The 25,533-nt window shown below is 41.5% G+C and overlaps 1 protein-coding gene across 1 annotated transcript in view; it reads left to right on the forward strand.

Moving 5' to 3' along the window:
- The window catches only part of PCCA (propionyl-CoA carboxylase subunit alpha), a 300,689-nt gene that overhangs the window by 174,733 nt on the left and 100,423 nt on the right, over positions 1 to 25,533 (forward strand). The window contains exon 19 of the mRNA XM_075424221.1: positions 8,270 to 8,372. Within this exon, the coding sequence (XP_075280336.1) occupies positions 8,270 to 8,372 (103 nt within the window). The remainder of the gene's footprint in view (positions 1 to 8,269; positions 8,373 to 25,533) is intronic.

Here is a 25,533-nt window from a genome sequence, read left to right on the forward strand (position 1 = left end):
AATATTTTAAGCATTTCACCTCCATTTTCATATTAGTAGTTTAGAGATTGCTTGCTGCCTATTTTTAATGTTCACAGGAAACCTGTAGTAGTCTAAACTTAATACAAAGTGAAAAATAACACATTATTACTGGGCACAGCCATTGTTTGAGTGGAGGTGCAGGAAGAAGGCTGCCCAACAAATAGCTGCCTCCCAATACCATCATGTTATATGGGAGGACAGAACTGCTGCTGGATGATGCTAACAGAAGAGCTGTAATACTCCCTACTGCATCACAGTGATTTGTTCTGAAGCTCTTTGAGCATTAACAGAGATGACTATTGTTAGACTATTCCTAAATATCTGGACAATAAGTTAATTGAAAGTTTCCTTATTCAAGGAAATACGAGGGAGTTTGTACAGGTAAAGGAGTTTGTCATTTTCCTTTTGTGGAGTTTATTATTATTACTGATTTTTCAAACTGACCAAAGTAAACTTTTAATAAAACTGAAGGGTGTTAGAGAGAAATGGAGTTGTGAAATTTAAATGGAGAAGAAATAGCCCCAAATTTTTTTTGCTGATGATCAGATATTCATATTTTTTCTCTCTATAACATTTGTCAGGACGTACAAGACAATATTGTTGACACATCTGATTAAAAACACCTGCTTGCAAGTAGTTCATTCTTTGGTAAATAGTTTTGCTGATTTAGGAAAGATGGTTTGAAAGAACAAATCAGAAGCGCAGACTTGTAAATTATATGGAAAATATATGTCTTAGCTCTGTACTTGTGAATACATGATTTGAAGCTTCCTTGCTTCTCATCTCACAAATGCTTGCAATAAGACAAGGAGCAACATCTCTTTCCCAGCATTAATGCTGGTGATGTATCCTTCTTCCAAGAGAAACCAAATGCTAAAGTAGGCCCTGACACGCTGTAGGAGAGGAAATGAGTTTCAGATATCATGTTTTACATTTGTTTATTTGTAGTTTTCAAGGTATGCTGGCATCTGCTGAAGGTCTGGGCAGTCTGACCCTCCCCTGAAATTGAGAGTTCTTGGGCTGTACGTGCAGCTCCCAGAATTGCTTTGTGTTTCATCCAGTTTGTTAAATGCAAAGTGCGTAGAGATCTCCTGGCGTAGGACCAAATGCCAAAACTTCTTGTCCCGGAGGAAGCATCATCAGACTGCAAAGCTGCATTCACTGAGTCTCCATGAATCTCTCGTTCCTTCCTACCATCAGGAGGGTAGGATGGTGAGTCCCCTAATGCCTGCCTGGGCTCTGGCTCTTTCCCTTGAGAGATCACAGTATCACACAGAATGGTACGGGTTGGATGGGACCTCTGGGGATCATCTAGTCCAACCGCCCTGCCGAAGCAGGGTCACCTACAGCAGGCTGCACAGGACCTTGTCCAGGCGGGGTTTGAATATTTCCAGAGAAGGAGACTCCACAACCTCCCTGAGCAGCCTGTTCCAGTGCTCTGTCACTCTCAGAAGGAAGAAGTTCTTCCCCATGTTCAGATGGACCTTCCTATGCTTCAGTTTGTGCCTGTTGCCCCTTGTCCTGTCGCTGGGCACCACTGAGAAGAGCTTGGCCCCATCCTCCTGACACCCACCCTTGAGATATTTATAAACATTTATAAGGTCCCCTCTCAGCCTTCTCTTCTTCAGGCTAAACAAGCCCAGCTCCCTCAGCCTCTCCTCGTAGGAGAGATGCTCCAGTTCCCTCATCATCCTCGTAGCCCTCTGCTGGACTCTCTCCAGTAGCTCCTCATCTTTCTTGAAGTGGGGAGCCCAGAACTGGACAGAGTACTCCAGATGGGGCCTCACTAGGGCAGAGTAGAGAGGGAGGAGAACCTCCCTCGACCTACTGGCCACACTCTTCTCAATGCATCCCAGGATCCCATTGGCCTTCTTGGCAGCTGGGGCACACTGCTGGCTCATGGTTAACCTGTCATCCACCAGGACGCCCAAATGGGAGGTAGGTGTGAACCCTCCCAGGCTGAGGGAGACGCGTAACCCAAATCTTTTCATTCTCTGGACGTACCCACTGTAAGCATGAATTTGTTAGAGCAAGATGGGCAATAGCAGCAATCCTACTTCCTTTGCCTGATATATTTAAAGCTGAAAGAGCCAGAGAAGATTTTTTAAGAGGCTTAGAACTGTTGTTGTTTGCCCGCATGCTTGGAGCACACATTCTCCTTAAGGCTACGGAGACAGTTTTGGCAGAGGAGCCTCCAGCTCCTGCTCCCCTGCCAGGCTGCTGAGGAAGCTAGCTGCAAAGTGGTCGGATTGGGTGACTTCTCTTTGCAGGACCCCACCCCTTCCACACCTTCAGAGTGAAAGAGGCTGAGCCAGGGCGACCTCAGGCTGTCCGTAGGGTTACTTGTCAGTTACTACTTCAGAATATGAAAGGGGTTGAGCCACATGCTTAGATCTGGGTAGCTAAATTCACCCTAGATTTATAAGATCTAGCTTTAACTGTTTATTTAGCCTTGATCTGAGGTTCACTGATGAAGGTACTGGAGGTTTTCATTGGGCACTGGATTGCAGGCCCTTATGTCAATGCAAATCACCCAAAAGGCTGCTGTTAAAGGAAGAGGAAGCATCCAGATGTACACTGTTTTGAATCAAAGCACAGCGCACTCCATAGCATCCTGTTAAAGCAGTGCTTTTTGTTTTATAGTTTACCTTCCATGTAATTTAGTTTTTTCCTGTGGTCGCTATTCAGATAGAGTACATGGCTATAAATATGCATATTTGTTATTGATCTAAATGTAATATGTAAGAAAATGTAATGTAAAACCCTTTTGACATAACCATTGAGTAATTCTTTCAGCCTTTGTCTGATCAGCTGGCGCACAGGCTAGCAGAGGTTATTATTTTGTATGACATATGCAGAACTATAATTTACTCTAATGATGGTATATTTTCATACTCTTGGTGAAAGGGGTATATGTATACATACGCATACATAAAGCAGAAAGAAGGAAACCCCATTTTTGTGTAAAAGTGCGTGTGATATATATATAGATGGATCATTCTGAATATATGTAGAAAATGTGTGTGAATAGATGTAGAAAATACTTCAAATTGCTGAATAAAATATTCCCAGATTCTTAGGTTCCTTTCACATAATTTTTAGTTCTTAAAATAATCCTGTGAAAGTGCTGCTTTTATCTTTTCTGTGCAACGATGAACTTTTATGTTGGAAAGTGTTGAAAGTACTCGGATAGTAAAGCTTAGATTTTTGTTTTGTTTGGCAGTACACTTCTGTTTAGAATTCTTTTAATCTATCCATTCCCTGCTTTTATATTCATCTGATAGTTGAAGGTTCTGTGAAGGATATTTCTTTGTATATGAACTTATTAAATGAATAATGCTTGAAAGTGTGAGATTTACTTCCCTTTTTCCTTTTTTTACATCGTAAGATAGGCTCTTGTTTGAGTTGTTAAATTTCTATTTGCCTTTCTTGAGTTGTTTCAGGGGGGAGTGTGGAGAAAATAAGAAACAATTTATATGGTAGATCTAAAGTTTCATTAAAATTGCTTATGCCCTGTCCCAGGCATTTTAAGTGGGCCATCTGTCTAAACATCTCTCCATTTTTTTCTGATCATTTCCTCGACTTATTCATGAGCCATGGGAGGGCTCCTTTGTAGTCTCCATGTAGCTGGTTCAGTCTACCCCCACTGAATACATCTATGTGCTTGCATAACATATCTTTTCACAGTGCTGGAAATTCTCTGAACTTGGTTCAGATGAATGGCCCACTTTCTGAAGGTCTTTTTTTCTTCCCCTGCAAAGATTTGTATGCAGAAACTGACCTTGGTGGCTACAGAATCCAGCACATTATTCTTGATCATTTTACAGGCCACCTGCTGTGAAAGTTATGATGAAGGATTTCTTAATGATTCTTTGACCATTAACATTGTTTTAAGTCAATATTTCACTTTTATTTAACTGCTGAATAGGTAATTGCACAATTGAAAAACGGCTTTACGGAGTGTCATATAATGTGGTTTTCAAACGCTTATAATCTTTCATAACGGGAGAATTTTTTATGATCGTTTGGGATTTCTCTGTGTTTACATAAAGTATTATGCAGCAAAAATATCAGAAGTAAAGGGGATTTGTAAGTTTCCCCCCCGCCCAGTGTTAGAACTCATATTTTGAATTGGAAGTAAAAAAAAAAAAAAATCTATACTCAATTTCCTGACCTGTTAGGAGCTGGTAACATTTATCATAGCTCATTACATCATCAACAGTAATCGGGAAAGGGGAGTTTATTTGCCACAAACTGCAGAAAATTGTAGTTTTATTGAGTTCATTCTATCTGATTGGTTGATGACAATCAAAATGGACGGGCCAGGGCAGAGTTATTACTTGACTTGCTTTTGTGAAAGTCTGTTTTCTTTCGTTATTTGTTTTTGACTAGAATAGATAATAGTTTAACTAGTGTCTGTTTTCCATGAGCATAGTAAGTGTGTGTCGATCTAAAATTTTTAGCAGTTGTCTGCTTTCCACATTGAAAACTTGCGAAGAAAGCAGGGGCTATAATTGCTGCCTTATTATAAAGTATCTCTCTCTCTCTCTCTCTCTCTCTCTCTCTTTCTCTCTCTCTCTCATGGAAGTTGGGGGTAAAAGGGACATAATACACTGCGCAATGTATGAAATAAATTATGGGACCATGACATCATCTGTAGTTGAACAAACTGCAACTAACTAAGCAGGCAAACACTACTGTTTTTTCTTCTTGCACCATTGACGTGTTTTTATAACTTCAATGCTTTGGAATAATGCCTTTATGACTCAGAGCCAGGCCATCACCCTACTCTTCGTCTGTGCCCCTACTTCTCTTAGAAGGCAATTTGGAGGAGAGAGGTGCAGAAACACTCATTTCTGTATGGAGGGAGTTGGTAAGACCCTTCTCCCATCCGCCTCCAGTCACTGTGGCCGCGGTGCTGTCTTTGCTCCATCCCTCTCCTTATGTGGAACACTCCTGACAAGGGAAAACAGTGCATGGCTCTCGGTGGCCCTGCTTCCCGTTCACCTGGCTCTCATCTTGCTCCTAAACTTGTGTTTCTTCCTGCAGCTGGTGATCTTTATATGTAGAGAAGGTAATTTTTTTAATGATATGTCATTTACCAAAACTGGGAAAAGAACGGGAGGACCTGCTGAACTCTATGAAACCCATATCATGTGGATTCTGAATCTGGGGTTGGGGGGAAACACCTTAAGTTTTTCATGTTTTTTATGATGGGGAAAATGACGTGATTTTTTTTCCCAGTATTTTTTCTGTGAATAGAATATGTCAGATTTCAGCCCAGTATGTAGAATTTTAAAAGTTACACATTTTTTAGAATAGCCAGAAGTTTGGGTAGTTTTTCATTAATTAGTGGAAAATATATTCAGAAGTTCAAATGTTTTCTCATTGGAGGACGTGGAAGGGTTCTGAGCTAAGGAAACAACCTTGCCCCAGAACAAAGAGATTATTTGCCATGCACTGAGACTTCTGAGACATTTTAAAAAAACCAACAAAACCAAACCCACAAAACAACAACAAAACCACCAAAAAGCCCTGATAGAAACTTCTGCATTTCTGAAGTAGTTTACAGACTTGAGCAACTTCCTTTCCATCTTGGAAAAACTTGGACTTTCATCCTTACTTTTGGACTTTGTGATCCTTACTAATATAAAAAAAAACCCCTCTGAATCCCAGAATCGGAATGGAGTCTCCTACTGTAAGATAATTTGTTTGAAAGGGATTTGGTTTAATGAAGAAAGAGTAGGATTCTCACGAGCTAATGTAAGTATCTGTCTTAGCCAGCGTAACTGTAGGTTACAGTTACAAAGCCACAGGCATTTGATTAGCAAAGCTGAAAAGTGTTCCTGTGCAAATGGATCTAGCCATTCCAAGGGGGAAGCCCAACTTGCTGCGTACTTGGTATTAGATGCAGCTCTGGACCGTGCCCTCCTGACCACCGGTGTGGCAGCCAGAGGAATTGTGTGCCTGTGCAGCTGTCTGAAACCCAGGAGAAGCAGTGATTGGAGCTGTGCCTTTCAAGAGGCGTGCATCCTGTTTGGAGATACACTTGACAAAGCTCAGCAAGACAGGACCGAACAAAAATAATCCTTGCTGGAGAACAAGACTGTCTTCCCTTTGATGGCCAGCAGCCAGATTCATGAAGTCACTTCCAGTCAAATGCAATATGAAGCGGGGCCATGCCAGCAAAGTTACGAGGAGTCTCGTGCCACCAGTGGAGTGGATCTACTAAGCTGTGTTTGAGATGAGGTCTTACCTCTTAGACAAGAATATGAAGTTGCTGTAGAAGGCCAGATTCTGTTAGTTATTGCAGTGGGGTACCATGGAGAATTTAGCCAGGCTCTGCCAAACCTCTGCTCTGACAGCAGGAAGAGCGATGAAAACATCTCTCGGCTCGCTGCCTGCTACCTGTGCAGGAAATTCCTTTTCCTCCTCTTCAGGAACTCCCGTGTCTGTCCTGTTTCCTATCAGCCAGTCTAAACGTTTGGGATACATACAGGAATTTCAAGGCAAGGTGCTGAGAAATGTCGTTGCACCCAGTGAGCCACAGATACTTCCTCAGATTTGCTGTTTTGACAATTTTTGCTGTATATTAAATGGGAAAGGTAACACTTGGCATCGTTAGTAAGGGGACAGGCTATTTTCAATATCTGTTTTCATGAACTTTGTGGATAGTGATAGTTAGAGGTGAGGTAGGATGTTAGGCAAAATCTGGTGGAAGCCTTACATTGCTTGGATCCAGAAGTAGCTAATGATAAGTATGCATCTATTTGTCTAGATAATGTACGAAGTGTTTCCATTTCCCCTTTTCAGGCACATTGCAAGGCACAGTTTTTGGAAACTCCTTGTCTGATTAGGTACCTGAGCTTGTACTTGCTTGGATTTTTGGTGTCTAAAAACCCAGCCTTCTTAAAACAATTGCTGAAATCCTTAGCGAGTCAGTGTGTTCTCCCTGGCTTGGGCAGACAGTTTCTCCTCCTGTGGCCTCTAGAGGCCTCACAGGTGCTTCTCCCTGCTGATTCCACAGAGAAACCCGAGCATTCCCTTTGGCAGAGATGTGGTTCACTGGGCACCTGAATCCTCAAGAGGTGGCACGTGGCACAACACAGAAAGACATGTTTCCAAGTTTTAAGACTCTGAAGGCTTCAGTAAAATGGTGTAGCAAGCTCTATAACGCAGAGTAGATGAACATTATAGCAGAAATTTTCCTGAAGAAGAGGCCTGAAGGTGATGCACTTACTATCTCTGTAGTTTTCTTACAGAGAGTCTAAACATGTGTAAGAGTCAGTGAGGAACAAAAGCTATACTGAAATAATGTGTCTTTGTTTTAATGGAGTTTAAACCCCACATTCGTACCTCCTCTTTAGGCTACGTGGTGCTTGCAGATGCTAGTGTATGGCAACCACTCATCAGAAAAGTTATAGCATACCTTTGGACACCAGTTGTTACAACAAAGTGGAAGAAACTTGAGAAGTTGGAATGAGGAAACTGAAATCAAATATATGTTTAAACAAAACAGCTGAAAATTACTTGTTTCACTCTGAACTTCCAAGAATGGAGACTGAGATCTCATTCCTTTGCTGTCAGGTGTGCTTCTTTAAGCTGAAGTTGAAAAAAATTCACATTTCTTGTATTACCTGATAACTGGTGCAGCCACAGAATGCTGCAGGCATAGGTATAATCCTGCATGTGGGCTGTCATGATATATCATTATTTTTTCAGTTTGCTTGAAGGGCTCTGTGGATGAGATACTTTAAAATGTATAGTAATTATGAAATTACTTGTATTACTTGTTTGGCTGAATCTTTTGTCTGTAATTGACCTTTAATTAAGGTTTACTGAGAATGAGATGAAAGAAATTGTGATTATATTTTGCCCTTAAGAAGAATGCTCCAGCTATCACTTGCTATTCTCCTACCAACCCACTTTCTCATCTGCTTTTCATGTGATCTGAGCTAATTCTGCAGCAAGTGCTGGCTATATTCGAGAGCCTGCTATAACTTTATCAGCATACCCAGTGTGTCAAGGCAAATCTAGAAAAGAAAGTAAGAGTGTATTTGCTCCTTATATATAATTTGACAGAAAAATGTATTTAATTTTTTTTTAAAGTATGCTCTCCAACTGTGTCCATAGATTAATGATATTTTATTGCCTTCACGACTATCCTATGAGGGAAATGCTTCTGGTTAAAATGGGAGAAGCATGAAATCTCTGTTAAAAATTCTTCTTCTGTCTGTTTCTTTTTCAGAATTCCTATTGCTAAATCAAAGAGAAGTAGCTGGGAGCTCTCTGTGCGTCTAGGAGATGGAATTTACCCGGTTGCAGTTTCAAAGGATGGCACATCATTTTCTGTAAGTTCTGCTCATTTTCTAAGAAATTCAATGAATTGAGTCAATGTATATTATCCTTGACACCTACTGCCATCCTCTGTCTGTTTAGTGACCAAAAATAGATAGATGTTTGTTTTGTCTTTTGTAGGCATTACTGTGAATTGCAAAACAAGACACTCTGTGTTAGTTAAACAGTGCTGGTGTACAAAGATTTTTCTCTGCTCATGCCTGTTAGTTTCCTAATTAACGTCCCTGTTTAGTGTCTTGTTTAAAAGTAAGGTTACAGATATATGAGCAAGAAAATAAGTGCAATGTCGACAAAAATTACATTAGCTTAAGTTAGTGATTAAAAAAACAAATCAAAGAACCGTGCAAGCTGAATGCGTAATCATACTGGAATGGAATTATTCAGCACCTCAGTGGTAAAACTGTATGTGGTCGTAGTAAAATGCCAGTGTTTCATGATGTGCCTAGGTCACTTCAGATTAATGTGTATAAACTGTTGATTTTACAAATATTCTAAGATAATTGCTTAAGCACTTAAGGTTGTCAGTGTGAAAGGCAGAAGGACAGACCATGAGAGCAGAAGAACAGTTATGCTGTGTTCAGCTGTTCACCAGAATAAAGCCAAAATGCAAACTGGTTGAATTGGAGTATTGAGAAGGTAGATTTGTAGAGAGAACTACTTTTGAAGTCTGTTAATGGTAATTCCCCAACCAAACTGAGAATTTTTTTTTTTTTAAATGGACAGTTGACTTGCGTAGTATCTGTTGACTTTTAGGCAGAAGTTTACAAAAGGGTCTAGAGAGGTCGTTTTTTCTTAGAATCATTGAAAAGCAGGACTATGAGGAATCCCAGAGTCCTCTAGTTTACCTCTGGCAGCTGTTTACTCTTCTTGAGTGTCTTCATTGAAGAAACTTCTGCAACATCTGCTCTGTGACATGTTTATACTCATGATGTTCACATCTATGTTGCATTCAAAATCATGACATTCCTTTGAAAAAGGACATTTAAATTAATATTTCATATAACAATATTTCATATAATAATATAATTTCATATAATAAAATAATATATAATATAGTTTAATATAATAATATTTCATATAATAATATTTCAGCCTGAAGAAGAGAAGGCTGCTAGAGGACCTAATAAATGTTTACAAGTATCTCAAGGGTGGGCATCAGGAGGATGGGGCCAGACTCTTTTCAGTGGTGCCCAGCGACAGGACAAGGGGCAATGGGCACAAACTGAGGCACAGGAAGTTCCGTCTGAACATGAGGAAGAACTTCTTCCCTCTGAGGGTGATGGAGCACTGGAACAGGCTGCCCAGGGAGGTTGTGGAGTCTCCTTCTCTGGAGATATTCAAGACCCGCCTGGACAAGGTCCTGTGCAGCCTGCTGTAGGTGACCCTGCTTTGGCAGGGGGGTTGGACTAGATGACCCACAGAGGTCCCTTCCAACCCCTACCATTCTGTGATTCTGTGATTCTGTGATAATGAAGACAGTGTTGTCTCAGTGATTCACTTTGCTTTGCCCTACTGAAATTTCTGTGTAAAAGACATGATTTTCTGTTGAAACTGGTTATGTTTTTAGGTGGTTATTTTCACTTACTTGAATTGAGGAAATGAAAACCTAGCTTTTTTTTTTATCTTTTTGTTGGCCTAACTGGACCAAGAAGATGCCTAACCAATATCCGTATATTAATATTAGCTTTACCTCTGTCACACTGTATTTAACATATACTCATCATGAATGCGAGAGTATGAGTAGAGAGCAGGGATGCTTTCTATTCCATGTGGGTCATAGGTGCACCGTGATACAGAGATCAGTTTTTGTGGTCAGCACCTTTAGAAAATTTCTCTTGCAAGTGTACTACTTGAAATGTGAAAGAAGGTGGTCATTTTAGTTGTAATGTTTCTTTTAGAAAGCATTCTAGGAGGTCTTGAACAACTGTTTGGTCAGTACCTGGTTTGAGAGCCCACCTGGAGTCCTGCGTCCAGCTCTGGAGCCCTCAGCACAGGAAGGACATGGAGCTGTTGGAGCGGGTCCAGAGGAGGCCACAAAAGTGATCAGAGGGCTGGAGCACCTCTCCTGTGAGAAAAGGCTGAGGGAGTTGGGGCTGTTCAGCCTGGAGAAGAGAAGGCTCCGTGGAGACCTCACAGCAGCCTTCCAGTACCTGAAGGGGGCCTATAGGAAAGATGGGGACAAACTTTTTACGAGGGCCTGTTGTGACAGGACAAGGGGTAATGGTTTAAACTAAGGGAGGGTAGATTTAGACTAGATATAAGGAGGAAATTTTTTAGCATGAGGGTGGTGAAGCACTGGCACCGGTTGCCCAGAGAGGTGGTAGATGCCCCATGCATGGAAGCATTCAAGGCCAGGTTGGACGGGGCTCTGAGCAACTTGGTCTAGTTGAAGATGTCCCTGCTCACTGCAGGGGGGTGGACTCGATGACCTTCAAAGGTCCCTTCCAACCCAAAGCATTCCATGATTGTGCCTAATATATGGCATTGCTCCATGGCTGGGACACTCACCCCACACATGGAATGCTGCTTGAGGAGCAAAGGCCATGTCTGCGTGCAGCTTTTTACTGAATTAAATATTTAGAATGGCCCTAACAGGCATCCTGTGAACTTGGATACAACCCACTGCTCAAACAACAAACCGTCTCTGCCAGATTTCGCCCCAGTTCAGAGCTGGACCAGCACTGGTTTGTGTGACACAGATGGCCCTTCGCAGGAGTAGTTGTTGCCCACACCTTTCCTCCTTGTTGTTGGAAGGCAGCTGTCTGACAGCGGTCAGCCTGGAGCTGCTGGCGGCTGGGAGGAAGGCGCAGGGTGGCTGCTGGTCGCTGTGGGTGTTGCGTAGCCCCTTCCTGCTGCGGTCCCCGATTAATCTAATTCCATAGCTGAGCCTCATCCAGCTAGGCGTTTGGTTTAGCACAGCTAGTTACAGAGGCACGCCTCTGTCTGCATATGTGCACACACTATTTTTTGAGTGATTTACTTCAGTTTCGAGTGATTTACTTCAGTTTCATTTAGTTATCTAGGCTCTCACTTATACTTGCTCAGTTAAATTCAATGAAGATACGTCTTTAAATCAGACTGAGGGAGTTTTACAGAGAGAGGATCTTTTTATACTACTTTTATACGTCTTTTATACTTGTACTTTTTTTATACTTCTGTCTCTATCAGTTGTGAAGGTAGCTGAGCGTACAAGCTCGTATATGGGTCAGTCCTGGATTCCACTTGCAGCAGAGCAACTGAGTTATAAACTGCACTTATCTCCAGGACGTACGAACTCTGAGGAAGGATGCTGAACATGTAACGCTATTGCTGCTGATTTATCATTTTAACATACAGAAAATCATTCCTGCCTATACCACAGTCCAAACCTGTCTCTCAGTTTAAACAGGGCCGCTAAATAGTTCTGGTGTGGTGCAGCAGTATGGGCATTACAGCCAGTAGAAGCCCAGTTTGAAACGGCATATATGGAGTCTGATTTCTAGTCCTTTGGTGTGGTATTCAAACACTAACACCTTGGTCTGGCATTAATGGACTAGGCAAGGATGAGTAGTTAAGCATGACCTGATTTTTTTGTGTTTATTTTCATAAATTCCTTTGTCTTTCAAAAGCCACTAGGGCCCCCTTTTCTGCTTTTCCTTAGCAGGGAAAGCGCTGTGGGATAGCAGCAAGAATCCCACCGGAGCGGGAAGGGGAGCAACAGACCTGTGGAGGTTCCTTGGGTCCCTGCAGTAACCTCTCACTGCGAGGTGAGAAGGCAGGGGCACCTCTGGGGGGCTGAGCACCCCCCAGCCTCGTGGGTGAAGGGCTGAAGAAACAGCAACGAGGAGGCAGGTGGGACAGGCTGCCTACCCTGAAGGCTGGGCCACAGGGGTTGGAGACAAACTTTTGCATTCTGATTCTACCCTAACCAAGCCTGTATGCTCGGGGAGAGGTAATTCCTTGTTTATTTGTATCTGGAAAATCCCTTAGCTGACGAAATTAATCACAGTGGGTGGATTTCATGTGACCAGAGGTCTGTCTCCTTTAAACCTTAAGATACAGCGTATTAAAATTACCTCCTGAGCCTGGGTTTGTAAAAAGCAGGTAACTGTTTTTTGAATACCAGGGTTGTTTAGACTTGCACTTATTTTTCATTGTTACTGGATAAATACTGCAAAGGGCATGTTATTATTTATTAATATTTTTCTTTTTGCTGGAGTTCTCAGGTGACTGTGCTGCAGACAAGAGAATATAGTAAATACAGCACATTCTAAAATCTTCTGAATTATTATTCGAAGCTTTACACTGGAAAAACAATTGTCTTAAAACTTCAGAGAGGAAAAGTCAAAGACTAGGGACGAGAAATCTTGTTTCTGATCAGGAGGTAGAACAGCCCATCAGAAAAAATGGGGAAATTCAGAGCTGCCTGTATCAAAACTTTGCTGTCAGAAACGCCAGCCTCACTTTTTGAACTTCTGCGTTTACTTTTTGCTATTAAGTTGGAGTGACATGGGCTCCTGACTTTGTGGGCTGTGTCCCCTTGTGGCTTGTGACAAAGGTAACTGCCGCTGTGGTGCGGTTCGGTAGCCCAGTGGGAGGGCCACCTTCCCATTCCCCTTCAGAAGTTTGCTCCCGCCGCAAACTGTGCGTTGCAGCAGCAGTGTTCGCATCCCGATTTACTTTGTTTACCACTGGGACTCTTCCAACAGTGATTCCTTTCTTTTTTCCCTTAACTCTTCTCCTCTCGCCAGCCGAAACCTCCCCACCTCACAGTGTGCAGCGCTTTGCTCTCTGCGCAGGGAGCGCGAGCAGCAGGCTGCTCCGTGGCTCCCGCTGGTTGCCAGCAGATCATTCGTCAGCAGCTCGGTCTCTGGGTCAGCTGTGGTTTTCTCCCTTTATCATGAGCATCTTAATGAATTGTGCAGTGTTAACTGCTCTCTGCTGCTCTTTGTTTTTTTCAGGATTTTGAGTTCTGTAACCATCTGGTTTTAACCACTTTATTTGTAACGGAGGTCCTCGATGCAGGCTGGCTGTAGGCCACTTAAGAGGCCTTGCTTCCCCAAAATGAAAGGCTTAAAAGATAAGTGGTCAAGTGTGAGTAATACTGTTTGCCTGAAGCAGTGCAAACAAAAATAGTAGTTTTCTTGTTTCCACAGAGGTTAAAAACTTCTGTGAATCCTAATTTGATATTTTTTCTTTTAAAACAGAGGTAGCTCTGTTGTTATTCTGAAGGCAGCAACGTATATGCCAATACTTAAGTTTGTATAAAGTTAGTGTACTAGAATTTTCAGCATCAGACAGTTGTTTCTGGTGACACCCTATCAATGTAACAACAAACACTGTCACAATTAAAAGATTCTAACGAGCTGACTTGAGAATTAAAATTTAGAAACTTTGGTGAGATCTGCTTGCTTGTGTACCAAGAACTTACCAACTAAATTAATGTAAATGTCATTTATTCTTTTTCCTTTGTGCTTTGTCCAATATCTTAATTGCTAGAAGAATCTTGAAGCTAACTGCTTATCATATATATCCATTAGTTCTTTGGAGGACAGGTGGTCAGATTCTGGGCTCTGACTAGTATTCTTCTTATGCTTAAAATTTTTTCTCTCATCAATGGAGTTAAAGATCTTGCAATCAAGATAGAGTTTGAAGGAAGAATACCCTCCTTTACATGAGACAGCAACAAACAGCCCAGAAGCATCCCGCCGCCAAACTCTGGAATCTTTTGTTTAGTTCAGTTTCAGACAGGAATATTTTTCATCTTGCCCTTTTCGATTGCCAGTCTGGCTATGAAACGTGTTTGTTTTGTGATTTCATTGATTCAAAGACTTGATTCAGTTTTGCTGATGAAGGTTAGAATCTGCTATTTCTGTACAAAGCTTGGGCTTTCTGCAGAGTACCAAAGGGCGGGAGAGACAAAAGCAAATAGGAACCTACATCTAGGGAGCGAACCTAGTAGCTGTGTAGTTTCCCGGCACAGTACTTAACTGATCCTTCAAAGTCAGACGTCAACCATTGGGGATGCTCTGGATCCATGTGATGGTGGCTTTGTTGCCTGTTCACAGACTTCCACTCCTGGCTGCTCACAGCCAGCGCCGAGTCCCTTTGCCAGCGGCGGGCTGGGTGGGAGCTGCCCTCCCCAGCCGCCTTGTGAGCAGCTCCCCAGCCACTGGTGTGCATAGGGCCTCGGCGTCACGGACAGCCATGAGCTGACCTCCTCCAATGTGGGTGGATTTTGTGTAGGTAATACACTTAAAACGTAGAACAAAAATAATAGCAAAGTATCTAAGTGGCCTAAGCAAGAACTTAAATACATTCGACCAGGTATCCAAGAATAAAGTTCAGTTTATTGGATCCACCACTGTATAATTTTCATTCAACAAAAGAATGAAACACAAATAATTATGTGACTAGTGCAAGCTTTTCAGTGCTATAATCCACCCTCCTTACTTCCTTCAATATTCTTCAGTTTTATTTTTCTGTTATGGATGTCACTCGAATTAGAAAACTAAAGAATGGTTTGTATTAATATCTTTGTGGTGGTGGAGGTGGTAGAAAAGGGGTGGATCATCTTGATTTTTGGCTACACTTCTGCTTTCGCAAAAGCAATGGATGAATCCAAAGGCTCAAATGATGAATACCAGCAGTAATTAATTACACTTCAGGAGATACGGTCATGTTTCTTTTTGTTTGAAGTTAATGGCTGTATGCGTAGGTTGAGGACCTAATTTTAATTCAACAAGGAATTTGTAGCTGTAATTTCTGCAGTAAACTGCATTTTTTAAAACAGTTTTTGCATAAACTGTTTTCTGATTCTTTGTTATAGTATAGGAATCCTCTGTTTTAAGAATTCTCTATTGCCAATTTGCGTGATTTCTCTGCAAGTAAATGTTGTTGTTTTCCTTCGTGTTTGAAAACAGCCCTTTCTGTTAGAGTTCTTCATCTCCGTAGTAGACGCATACCTTCCCAGACCGCTTATCCTCATCTTTTCCTCTGTTCAGTTGACACAGAATTTCCAGATGTTTTCAGTTATAAAGTAGCTTCTTATCATTGAAGTTGTGGTGAATGAAAGTTGTTTATTTTTTTTTTAAAAAAGCGTAAGGTGAAATAGTTCAGAAGTTACTTTGAGTAAATGGAAATTTGATATGTTTCCAGAGGGACCTGTACAGGTCAAACACTGAATAAGATGACTAGAGAAAGCTTAATTACTTTGTTCAGATTGCTACTAGAATAGGCTATCATTTTCACAAAATACTGGATAACTTCCTAAATTCCAGTTTAAGAAGAAGTAAATGTAGTACAGACGTGAAATCTCTGTGTGAAACTTGTGAAGCTTGTTTAGCCCAGTGAGAAGCTAGTTAATGAAAGTTCTTAATTTTTAGGAAAAAGTAATGTTTTTTCCAAATTTTTTTCATGAGAAGTAAAGAATTTTTTAGATATCTGTTTAGGTGGAAAATTGGCTTGTGTATCTCAGGATTTTCAAGAGACAACCTATTGTACAGTACATCAATGAGAGTATAAAATGCAGATCTAACGCATTGCTGTCATCGTTATTTGAATACATCCTGTATCATCAGAGTAGAGTAGATAAGTGCTTATCTGTATGCTTTAATTTAGTTAGTGGATTCATGTATATCTGGTTATGATTAAGCTTTGTCTTCAAATTAAAATGAATAAACATTTGAGGATAACTCAGCTGTATTCATTTGCTGTAAATTTTATGACTGAGGGATAAGTTGATTTTAAAATTTCTTTGGGAAATATTTTCTTCGTTTTGTAAGTTCTCTTCAGGGGAGGAGAAGATGCTTAAGAAAAAAAAAGAAAAATGAGATGCAGCTGACATACACAGCATCAAGTGTAAAAAGGAATAGTATAATGTAAAATCAGAGCACAGATACAGAAAGTTGCTGTATATAAACTTAGTCCACATTTAATTCCTTGAACACAAATGACAATGGAACAGGATCATAACTCAGTGCATATGAAGTGCTGTCTTTCCAGTAGTCCAAGTAGAAGAATAATAATTGCCCAGCCCTATCAGTGTAAAATTAATGATCTTGTTTATTATTCTGGATTTTTATTGGTTCTCGTATTACAGGTATTTTATGTTTCTGTTATGCTTCAGGCACACAATGATGTATAACTAATTGCTCATATAAAAGAAATATGAGGGCTGTATTAATAGGGATGAAAAGCAAATACCTGTAGGAATGAAAACAGTAGAGGTAGCCAGTAGATATATAAATTAACATATATCCCCACCAGAAAAAAATTAAGATTTTTCTGGTTAGTCTAGTTCTAAATATATATTGTTTGTATATTGGGATATTACATATGTTATGCTGTTACACATATGGAATAAAATATGCTGCTATTCCAGTGTACTGTGTTAACTGGAATGAAGGGAAAGTGCACGTGTAAAGGCACAAGTGAAGGGTGCAGATCAGTTGTAAGCAGAAAACTTTCCCTGCCTTTTTCCAAGTGGTTTATATTTCACTTGTGCAGTTGTGCAGACAAATTCTCCATTGCAGTGCACGTGCGGTTGTGCAAACAAAACTCGTTGTTACCAAGTTCTGCAGACTGTGTATCTATAAAACCGAGATGTTCTATAAGTTGCATAACTACTTTTACTCTCTTAATTCAGGTTCAAATCCAGAGCATTTTCTGTTTGTAAGCCTGATGTGTTTTGTAAAATGGCATTTTAATGCAGTGTGCCTAAGCTAGCGCTGTGGCGAGAGCAGAACCCACGCTTTCTGCCCTTGCAAAGCGCTGCCGTTATCCCCAGGCTGTAGTAGCGCTCCAACTTGGTGGCTGACTCGGCGACTTCGCGGATCTGTACAGCGGCAGATTTGCTGGAAGGGCAGAGGCTGTCCCATCCCATCCCGATGGGGTGGGGACAGTTTCTCCTGGGAGGCAAGCTCTGTGCGCCTGAACCCTGCGGTCTGAGGAGAGCGTTGATCCTCGTGTTCTGACTCTGTGGGCAAGCGCTTTTAATTGCTACGTTTCTGTGGCTGCTGACAGGGTGTTTTTAAATGAAAGTGGCCTTGGCCTCAGTATCTTGTGAAGTCAGTGTTTCTGGAATGCATTTGTACTTTGCTGCATGGAGTCTCTCAGAGAATTTAGATGCTGGGACATGTTAGACGAGATAGAGGCAAAAATACTTAGGTAAATATTAAGTATAATATAATATTTGTCTCTACTTGTATTAGGTGTGCTTGTGTACTAAGCAAAAATAGAAGCAGAATGTATCTGGATGGAATGCTTCTTTAAACAACGTGCCAGTTTAGCAGTAAGTATGTGTAAGGAACTGGTACAATAGGTGCATGTTTGCTTTGTAAAGAGAGATTGTTGGTGTCGGTTTGTTAGTATATCGCAGATTAATTTATTCACACAGTACTCCATAAGCATATAGAGAAAGTATCTACAAGTTTGAAAACTAAAAATTACATGAAAAGTAATGAATTAATTGTGTGGTTTTTAATACGCACACCCCTCTGTCAGGGCAGTGTAATAGCCGATTATAGTAGTTTTTGGTGATTCATAGTTCTGCCACAAAACTCACAGTAACATACGGTCTCGCATTGGTATGCAGCCTACAAGAAATGTTTAGAAAGAAAACGCAATGAAAGATCTGAAATGCTAAAATATAAAGTATTTTAAAAGCAGCCATGGTCAGTATGGATAGTTATTTTCCTTGTGTTAGAATCAGGCTTCTCTTCATTGTTTTAAAACATGGTTCTTAGAAGGCAGAGAAGGAGTCAGGGTTTTACAATGATGAGTTCTAAATTACCTAATGAAGAGTTTTACTCACACAGGTGGCTTCATAGGATGAATTCCTGTGGTACGAAAATGGACAGTATGTTCTGCCATGGGTTGTGATCCAGTGATTCTAGGAATTCCACTGAACAATAAACTGAAATATAGATTAAATACCTGTAATGATACAGAGCGGTAACATACCATCTTCTTCCTTCAGAAAGTCTTGTTTCTGGCATAACAGCTTTTAAGGTATACTGCCACCCTTCCACTCCTTCTGTGGTCTTTTGGTGAAAGACTGAAAACTCCCTGGGGCACGGGTGTTGTCTTCAGTTCATTTGTGTGCCATGCACATGTCGGATCCTGCACCACACTATTCATATCACTATTTTCTAGTTTCTAAAAACGCTTGTCTGAGCATCACTTGAATGCTTTTCTTTACCATTGATTTTGCATCCAACAGAACTGGAAAGAAAAAAAGCCCAACCAACTCCTCCCTGCCCTCAGAAACCCCTCTGGCTTCCCAGCCCCCCTCCCCAAATTTTGTAGAATGAATAGATTAAAAAATGTTGTGAGCTCCTCCTGCTGGTTCAGCAGTCGCAATAGTTACATGTAAAAGCAGGCTAATGTAACGCTGAGAGCCTGGGCTTATTACCACAAAAGCCATAGTTAACTCTGCTGCTCCTGGATGGTGTTTCATCTTTAATTCTGCTCTCTGAGCAAATCTCAGCACATTTAATATTCAGTATGCCACTCTACTTTGGGATCTCTTGATGCTTTGGCATAGGGGGTAACTATAAGGTTGTTGCTGCATTGAGTTGCTTTCTTAGCTCTAAATTTCTTTGCTGCTTTTTTTCCCCCCTCTTTAATTTAATTTTTAAGTAAGCCAGACTATTAACATTACTTTAATGTAGCTTTTATGGCTTATGAAAAATAATGCTGCTGTAGTGGATAGATGTGCGTCAGCTGCGACTAAGTGTTTTGATGTAGTCTTCTCAAAAGATAGACTAGAAGAGCTTTCCTTTGAAATATGTGAAGCAGTTTTAGACACAGCTTCTCAGATGGATCTAATTAGTCTTTCATACAGACTGGATGTCCGTTTGTTGCAGCTGAATTCTCATTTCATTCACCCATAACTAGAAACACCTCGCTTCAAACGTGTTTCTTCAAAGAAAGAAGGGTTTAGGGTTCCATGTTTTACTGCTTTTTGATGTTGGTTTCCCTTTAACTGAGAAGACCTTCTGTTTATACAACTGTTATTATTAAGAAAACATAGCTTTGTTCATGGGAGTTCATTCGGTATCAGTGTTGGCTATTGGTAGAAGTCGGAGATCTGTGGAATAGATCTTGCCGTACGAGACTAGTGGGACAGCTGTATGCCTGGCTATTAAGCTCCTTGTAGGGAAGATTTGAATGCAAGCAGGATGTTCTAATAATACCAGGGAACCTGGGTTGTGGGAAGATGAAAATGAAGATTAGAGGTACAAATGATCAGGCTTGTCAATGGATAGCACTCCTATATATTATTTATATCGTAGTCACCAAAGAGGCACTGTGCTCTGTACGGTTCCCCATTTAGGACCTGTTTACGTGGCACAGTTTAGTACGGTGCAAAGAAACCTGTGCTGGCTAACCGAGTCTGGGCAGTGCTGCTTTAATGCAGCTCTGCTGCTCCCGGCTGAACTAACTTGTTCAGAGCTGGCACGCACATCTCCACGTGACGCTGTGTTGTGCCATGTTGTGACACCTCTACAACAAAGAATGTCACGAAGGCTGCGGTGATGAATGTCTGATTGATCAGTGTAAAATACTCTGAGAGTGATACTCAGATACTGCTTTTGATGTGGTTGATGCTCAAGGAAAATCAGTGGAAGGCAGGCAAGGGGACAGATGCTCTGCCTGTGTCTATTCCCCACTGGCTGCTTTGCAGTCATGATGTCCTTTACACCAAGGAGAATCAGTCTGCAGAGACAGGCTGTGCTGGCTGTGCTTCTCTGCTCCCCAGCAATGTGACTGAGCTGTTCACCCTGTGGCGATTGCTGTTCACCGCTTCTCATCGAAGAAAGTGCAGTCCTGCCCAACTGCCGCAGGTGGTGGCACCTAGGGCACATCGAGAGGAGAGGAGAGTATCTCTTAAATGCTGGAAGAAACCCCAGATCCTCGCAGCACTGGATGCTGAGGGAGCTGCATAGTGTCTTGGGTGGCGTGGCGGGCTGTGAGCAGTCTGGCGTTACTGGAACTGGCTGGTCTGCCGGCTTGTCTCTTGGGTCCCTGTTACTTGTCCACACCAGTAGCTTACAGCAAATTTGTGTGTCTGCTAGGAATCTCTTACTTCTTTCTGCCCCTGGCTTTGCCCAGTTGTTGCCTCCATTTGCCTCTCACCGTGTCACCCTCCTTTCTTAAATCCTCTGCTTGTCCCCTGGCGGCTTCATGTTCCCCATTTGTCCTGCCAGAAAGCAGGTCTGGGTCTGCCGTGCAGTCGCTCACGTGGATGTTGGCCAGCCCAGCTGCTGGGTGACAGCCAGCTTGGCCTTGTCTGTCCAAGAGTTGAATGGGGGCACTCAGTTTGTTCTCTGTGCAGCTTCTCTTTTCATAAAATTTAAAGGGATTTGAATATGTTTGGTTAATACTGACCAGTCAGTGGGTTCAGAAGCTGAGTGTGTGGTGTGGGGATTTAGAGGAGGGACTCGTGAATAAACAGTGCCTTTTGTTAACTGCCTTTTTCCGTTCAAGATCAGCCTAAAGGTACTGTTATTGAAAGGGTTAAGAAAGAACAAGGACGTTCTGAATGTGGGAGGGGGAAAATGATTTTAAATTATTAAAAATGAATTGCATCACTGTCTATGGCTCATATAAAGAATAAAAAAAGGAACCTGATTTAAGTAGTCATTACCTACAGTTTATTTAATTTTCCAGAGAAAATCTACAGGTCTCAAGGACACACAATGAGTTGAAATCAACTGGAAACTAAAATAGACTTATAGCTCTGTAATGCTAGAATTGTTTCAGGTAATGTTGTATGCACCAGTCTTTATTTCAAAAGTTGTTGTTGCTGTTCCAAAATCGCTCAGATTTAAGGAATGCCAGATGTCAGGTGTGCATTTTGCAATAGCATTAACTATGTGTCTGAATGCAGAATCCCTTTTGCTGTTCGGTGTGTTATATAGGCCAGCTCTCTGCGTTTCCCATAGCTTGTGTAGTGATGAGGGCTGTTGTCTATAGACCTTTGTTTCATTTGTTGTGGAAATGTAAAGAGAGGCAATGTGCCAGGGGAGGGTAAGGAAGAGAAGGGTCGGTCTTGTGGTTAGTGGGGCTGTGTGCTGACTTCTATCTCTGCCTCTGCCAAAGTCTTTCAGAGGTGCTAGCCAAATCTTTGAAACCATACGTTCTATAAATGCAGTCAGTTTTGTATGCTCTTCATTCTCTGGGCCTCAGACTTTGCACTAGAGTCAGTCGTGGAAATGCTGAATACTTACAGCTGCTGGGGAAATCACTGCTATCAGAACATTTAAAGTTATGAAGCAAAGCACTCTGTGGTATCAGATTTCACGTGCATCATCTATTTAGTAGGGTCTTTTAAAACTGTAATCTGTCGATGTCTCACCTCTACTAGGTGGTGTGAGATGATGAGAATGTGGTGAAAATAAACTGACGTTTCTGTAACATGTGCTAAGGGAGATGTGAAAAGTATGAAGAAAACAATACTTCGGTCTCTGGGCGAAGACTTGAGTAGCGTGCAGTAAGCCCACTTGAACAGTTTGGAGACTAGTTTCATTAATTAGTATCATTCAGTAATGTGTCCACAGCATTTGAATCTGTTTAAAATATGTATATAAAGGAGATGAAGCCAGGTTGTGCTTCATAGCTCAAATTTTATCAGTTCTCGATATTCATCTAAAGTTATGTCTGAGTTTAGCAACTGTGAGTATGTGTGAGAGACAACTCCCTGTGTTCTTATGTAATAGCTCTTCCTCTGTTGCTTTTTCCCCCCCCTCAATTTGCTTTGTAATGTAATGCTGATGCTCAGAGGATTTGTTAGCTGGGTTGGATCCATTAAGGTCATTGCATGGACCTCTGCAGTGAGCTGAGTGTGTAATTGCTGGCAAGGCTGCCATTTTCTGCGCAGCACAGTAATAGAAATGAACAGTAAAGGTCAAGAATTTGTGTTTTATTCCAGACTCTGTTTCTAAAGGGTGGTCAAGCTTTCAAAGGTTGTGACTTCTGTGTGTTTGCTTCTTTTTGCTCGCTGCCACTAATGTGTCATTTTTCAAGTCCTGCCTTTTCCCAGCTTGTCTCTTTGTTCTGGTTTCACTCTGCTGGCTGGTCCTAGTTTCCACGCTTCAGTCTACTTGGCTGGTCCATGCTCATTGTCTGGTCAGTCTGAGTCTCACCTTTGCACTTCCACATCAGTTGGCAGTCAGTCTTGGTTCTCTTCTACAGGACCTTCTTCTGTGCAGCTCTGCCCTGCCCCACAGACCTCCAGGCTTTCATCCATGCGTTGGTCCTCATTTCCATTTTGCTTTTCCAGGGCCTCAACATTATTTTTGTTGTCCTATTTCTTCTGCCTTACTATTTGTCTGGCTGGTCCTTTTTCTAAGATCACTCTCTGACTCCTTAGATAGTTCTCTCTTTTCCTTCATCCTCTGCTTCTAGCCCCTTCTTCCTTGCACAATCAATGCATGCTTCCATCTCTTCCATTCTCTGAGTTAGATTTCGTATGTTTCTGTTACAACTTCCATTTCCTTTCTCCATTTTTAGTCTTCTTGCTCAGTGAGTCCCCCACACCTTATTGTTCCAAGTTTTCCTCTCCATCTTTTCTGCACCTGCTTCACTGACACTTCCTGTCTGTGTTCCAGTCTGCCTTCTCCAGTCAAGGAGCCCTCAGTGTCCAGTTTTTGTTGCGCCTGGGTTGCTCGTACTGCTGCTTCTTCCTTTGGTGCTCAGCCCTGGCAGGAGTAAGCATTGAAACGACAGAGGTGACAATCTTGCTAGGTTTGTACTTGACCTGGTATTCTACAATCCAAAACCCACAATTTCAGGGGAAGTCCTGTTCAGTCCTGGGCTGGTATGTGTTCAAGGCAAGGAATTGTCTTCTAGAAATATAGCTGTGAAGTATGGTGATCCACAGGTATAGATAGGATTTGGTTTCTGAAATGCATGGAACTCATCCAGAGTTATGCAGTTTGCCAGAGGATGGTAGAGGCGCATTCCAACAGTTTCACTTGCCAGGCAGATTTTCAAGCCTCTCTTCCAAACCAGAAAGGAGGTCTTGCAGCCTTTCATAGAAATGTCAGTAGAATTTAGTAATGTGGCCAAAAATGTGTTCTTGTTCTGTGTCAGAAACGGCTGCGTATTTCTCTCTGAAATGTCCCCTTTCTGAAATCACTTCTAAATGACTGTTCAGCCCAAACAGAGTTCATCTGAGTTGTAAGAAACTGAAAATACAGTGTGATGATGGGAGGAGTTGGACAACTTCAGCACTAGGGCTCCTTCCTTCCCCCTCATGCTGTAGTTCTGTGTCCCAGACCCATGGCTTTTGGCAGGCTCTTCTTCTGCTCCTCCCATGCTCCTTCTGTCTTCATTCCAACCTTGTCTCTCTGTTGTGGCTGTCCTCTTGTTTCCACCGTCTAACCTCTGTCAGCTGTTTCCTTTATTGCCGTAATCACTGCGTGTTTTCACACGGTGACCTCTTTGTCACCGTTGGAGCAGCCCAGCTGTTTGATGCTAGCAGACTAGCTTTCATGCACAGTTTATCCTATTTTAATTTAGTATTTTCTCCTAGCTGATAGAGGAGGAAGGAATTAGTTTAATGGAAAGCGTGTATGGTTAAACTGGCATCTTTATTGTGGTGATGGTGAGCATTGGGTAGTGTTAATTTATAATGAACATACTTTTGAGCAATTTAGGGTCTTTTATATTAGTTTTATCATGTAAACTCTCAAATGAAAGCTACAATGATGCCCGGTCAGCATAATAGAATCATGGAATGGTTTGGTTTGGAAGGGATGTTAGAGATCATCTAGTTCCACCCCCCCCGCCATGGGCAGGAACACCTTCCACTAGACCAGGTTGCTCAGAGCCCCGTCCAACCTAGCGTTGAACACTTAAGAGGCAGTAAGCAAGTATGAAGACCAGTTTTGTTGTTTAAAGATAACAGCAATAAATGAAGAGAAGGATAGATAGTATATCCAAATCTCAGGAAACTGAGGGCCTGGGCCTCCTCTGTTTAGCAGTTAAACAGACCAAGAATAAAACCAGCCAGAACAGGATGTCCTTGAACAAGACCGCAGCAACCCTTAAGATAAAACAGAGAGAAATAGACCTTCTCCCTTGCACAGCTAATGGATTTTTCCTGGCCCTGGCAAAGGAAAACTTTCTGAAATAGGTGAGTTAATATCACCCAGCTGAAGTCTCTGGTGAGATCAAATCATGTTGGCCCATTATGTTGGATACATCTGTGATCCAAACTGAACCAGAGGTGATTTAAAGTTGCTCAGGCTGACCCTGTGGAGTACGAATACTCATTACTTGGTTTATTGTAATTTATGTCATAAATACCAATTCACAATACGTGGTTTTGCTTCGTAAAAATGTGCTTGAAACAACTGAAGTCCTAGATGGCCTTAAGAATGAGTGCTTTTAGGAGTGTTACGGAGTGGGATCTTTTGAGTCTGTTGAACAATTCACATTCCCAACAGATGCAGTTTTGATAGCTAAGGGTGTGCCCCAGAAAGTTCAGCATTAGTAATGCTTTCCAGAATAGGTGGGAAATTATTTTGAAAATGGCAGTAGGAAGTATGTGTGATGTTACACACAGCTCTGGCATTTTTCAGTCATTTGGAACTATTAATCTGCCTAGCTCTTTCTGTGGATATGTGCTGGGTTTCTTTATTCTTCAGATGGCATATTTTAATGGTGTCTATTAGTTTATCATTTTAGCAAGTTTACTTCTGGTACAGTTAGCTGGAGTGATTAACAGAGGAAATGACTTCAGAGTGTAAATTCTCATTTGGTCTTTTAGGTTATATTTCATCTCTGTTGTATGCTTTCCTAATTACCAGCATATATCAGTATTTAAAATTAGAATTTTAAAGCATGTACTATTCATCTTCTCTAGATCAGAATTAAAAACAACATGGGCTGACAAGTTACATTATTTCTTCAAAATTCGATAATGTTGTATTTTCTCTTGCATTGAGGCCTAATTATCTCTTTAAAATATTAAATCAAGAATTTTTTTAATCCGCATGACAGGGTTTGGTGGATTTTTCAATTAAACTATTGTTGTGGGGGTTTTTTTGCTGTTAAAAACAGCACCAGCTTGCATTGTGTTTGAACTGGAACATGACGCTCCAGCTCTGAAGCTGTATCAGTGGTGCCTGTTGTTGGCGCCAGTGCTGAAGAAAGCTCAGTGCA

The sequence above is a fragment of the Opisthocomus hoazin genome, chromosome 1, assembly GCF_030867145.1.
Source record: "Opisthocomus hoazin isolate bOpiHoa1 chromosome 1, bOpiHoa1.hap1, whole genome shotgun sequence".
Lineage (NCBI taxonomy): Eukaryota > Metazoa > Chordata > Aves > Opisthocomiformes > Opisthocomidae > Opisthocomus > Opisthocomus hoazin.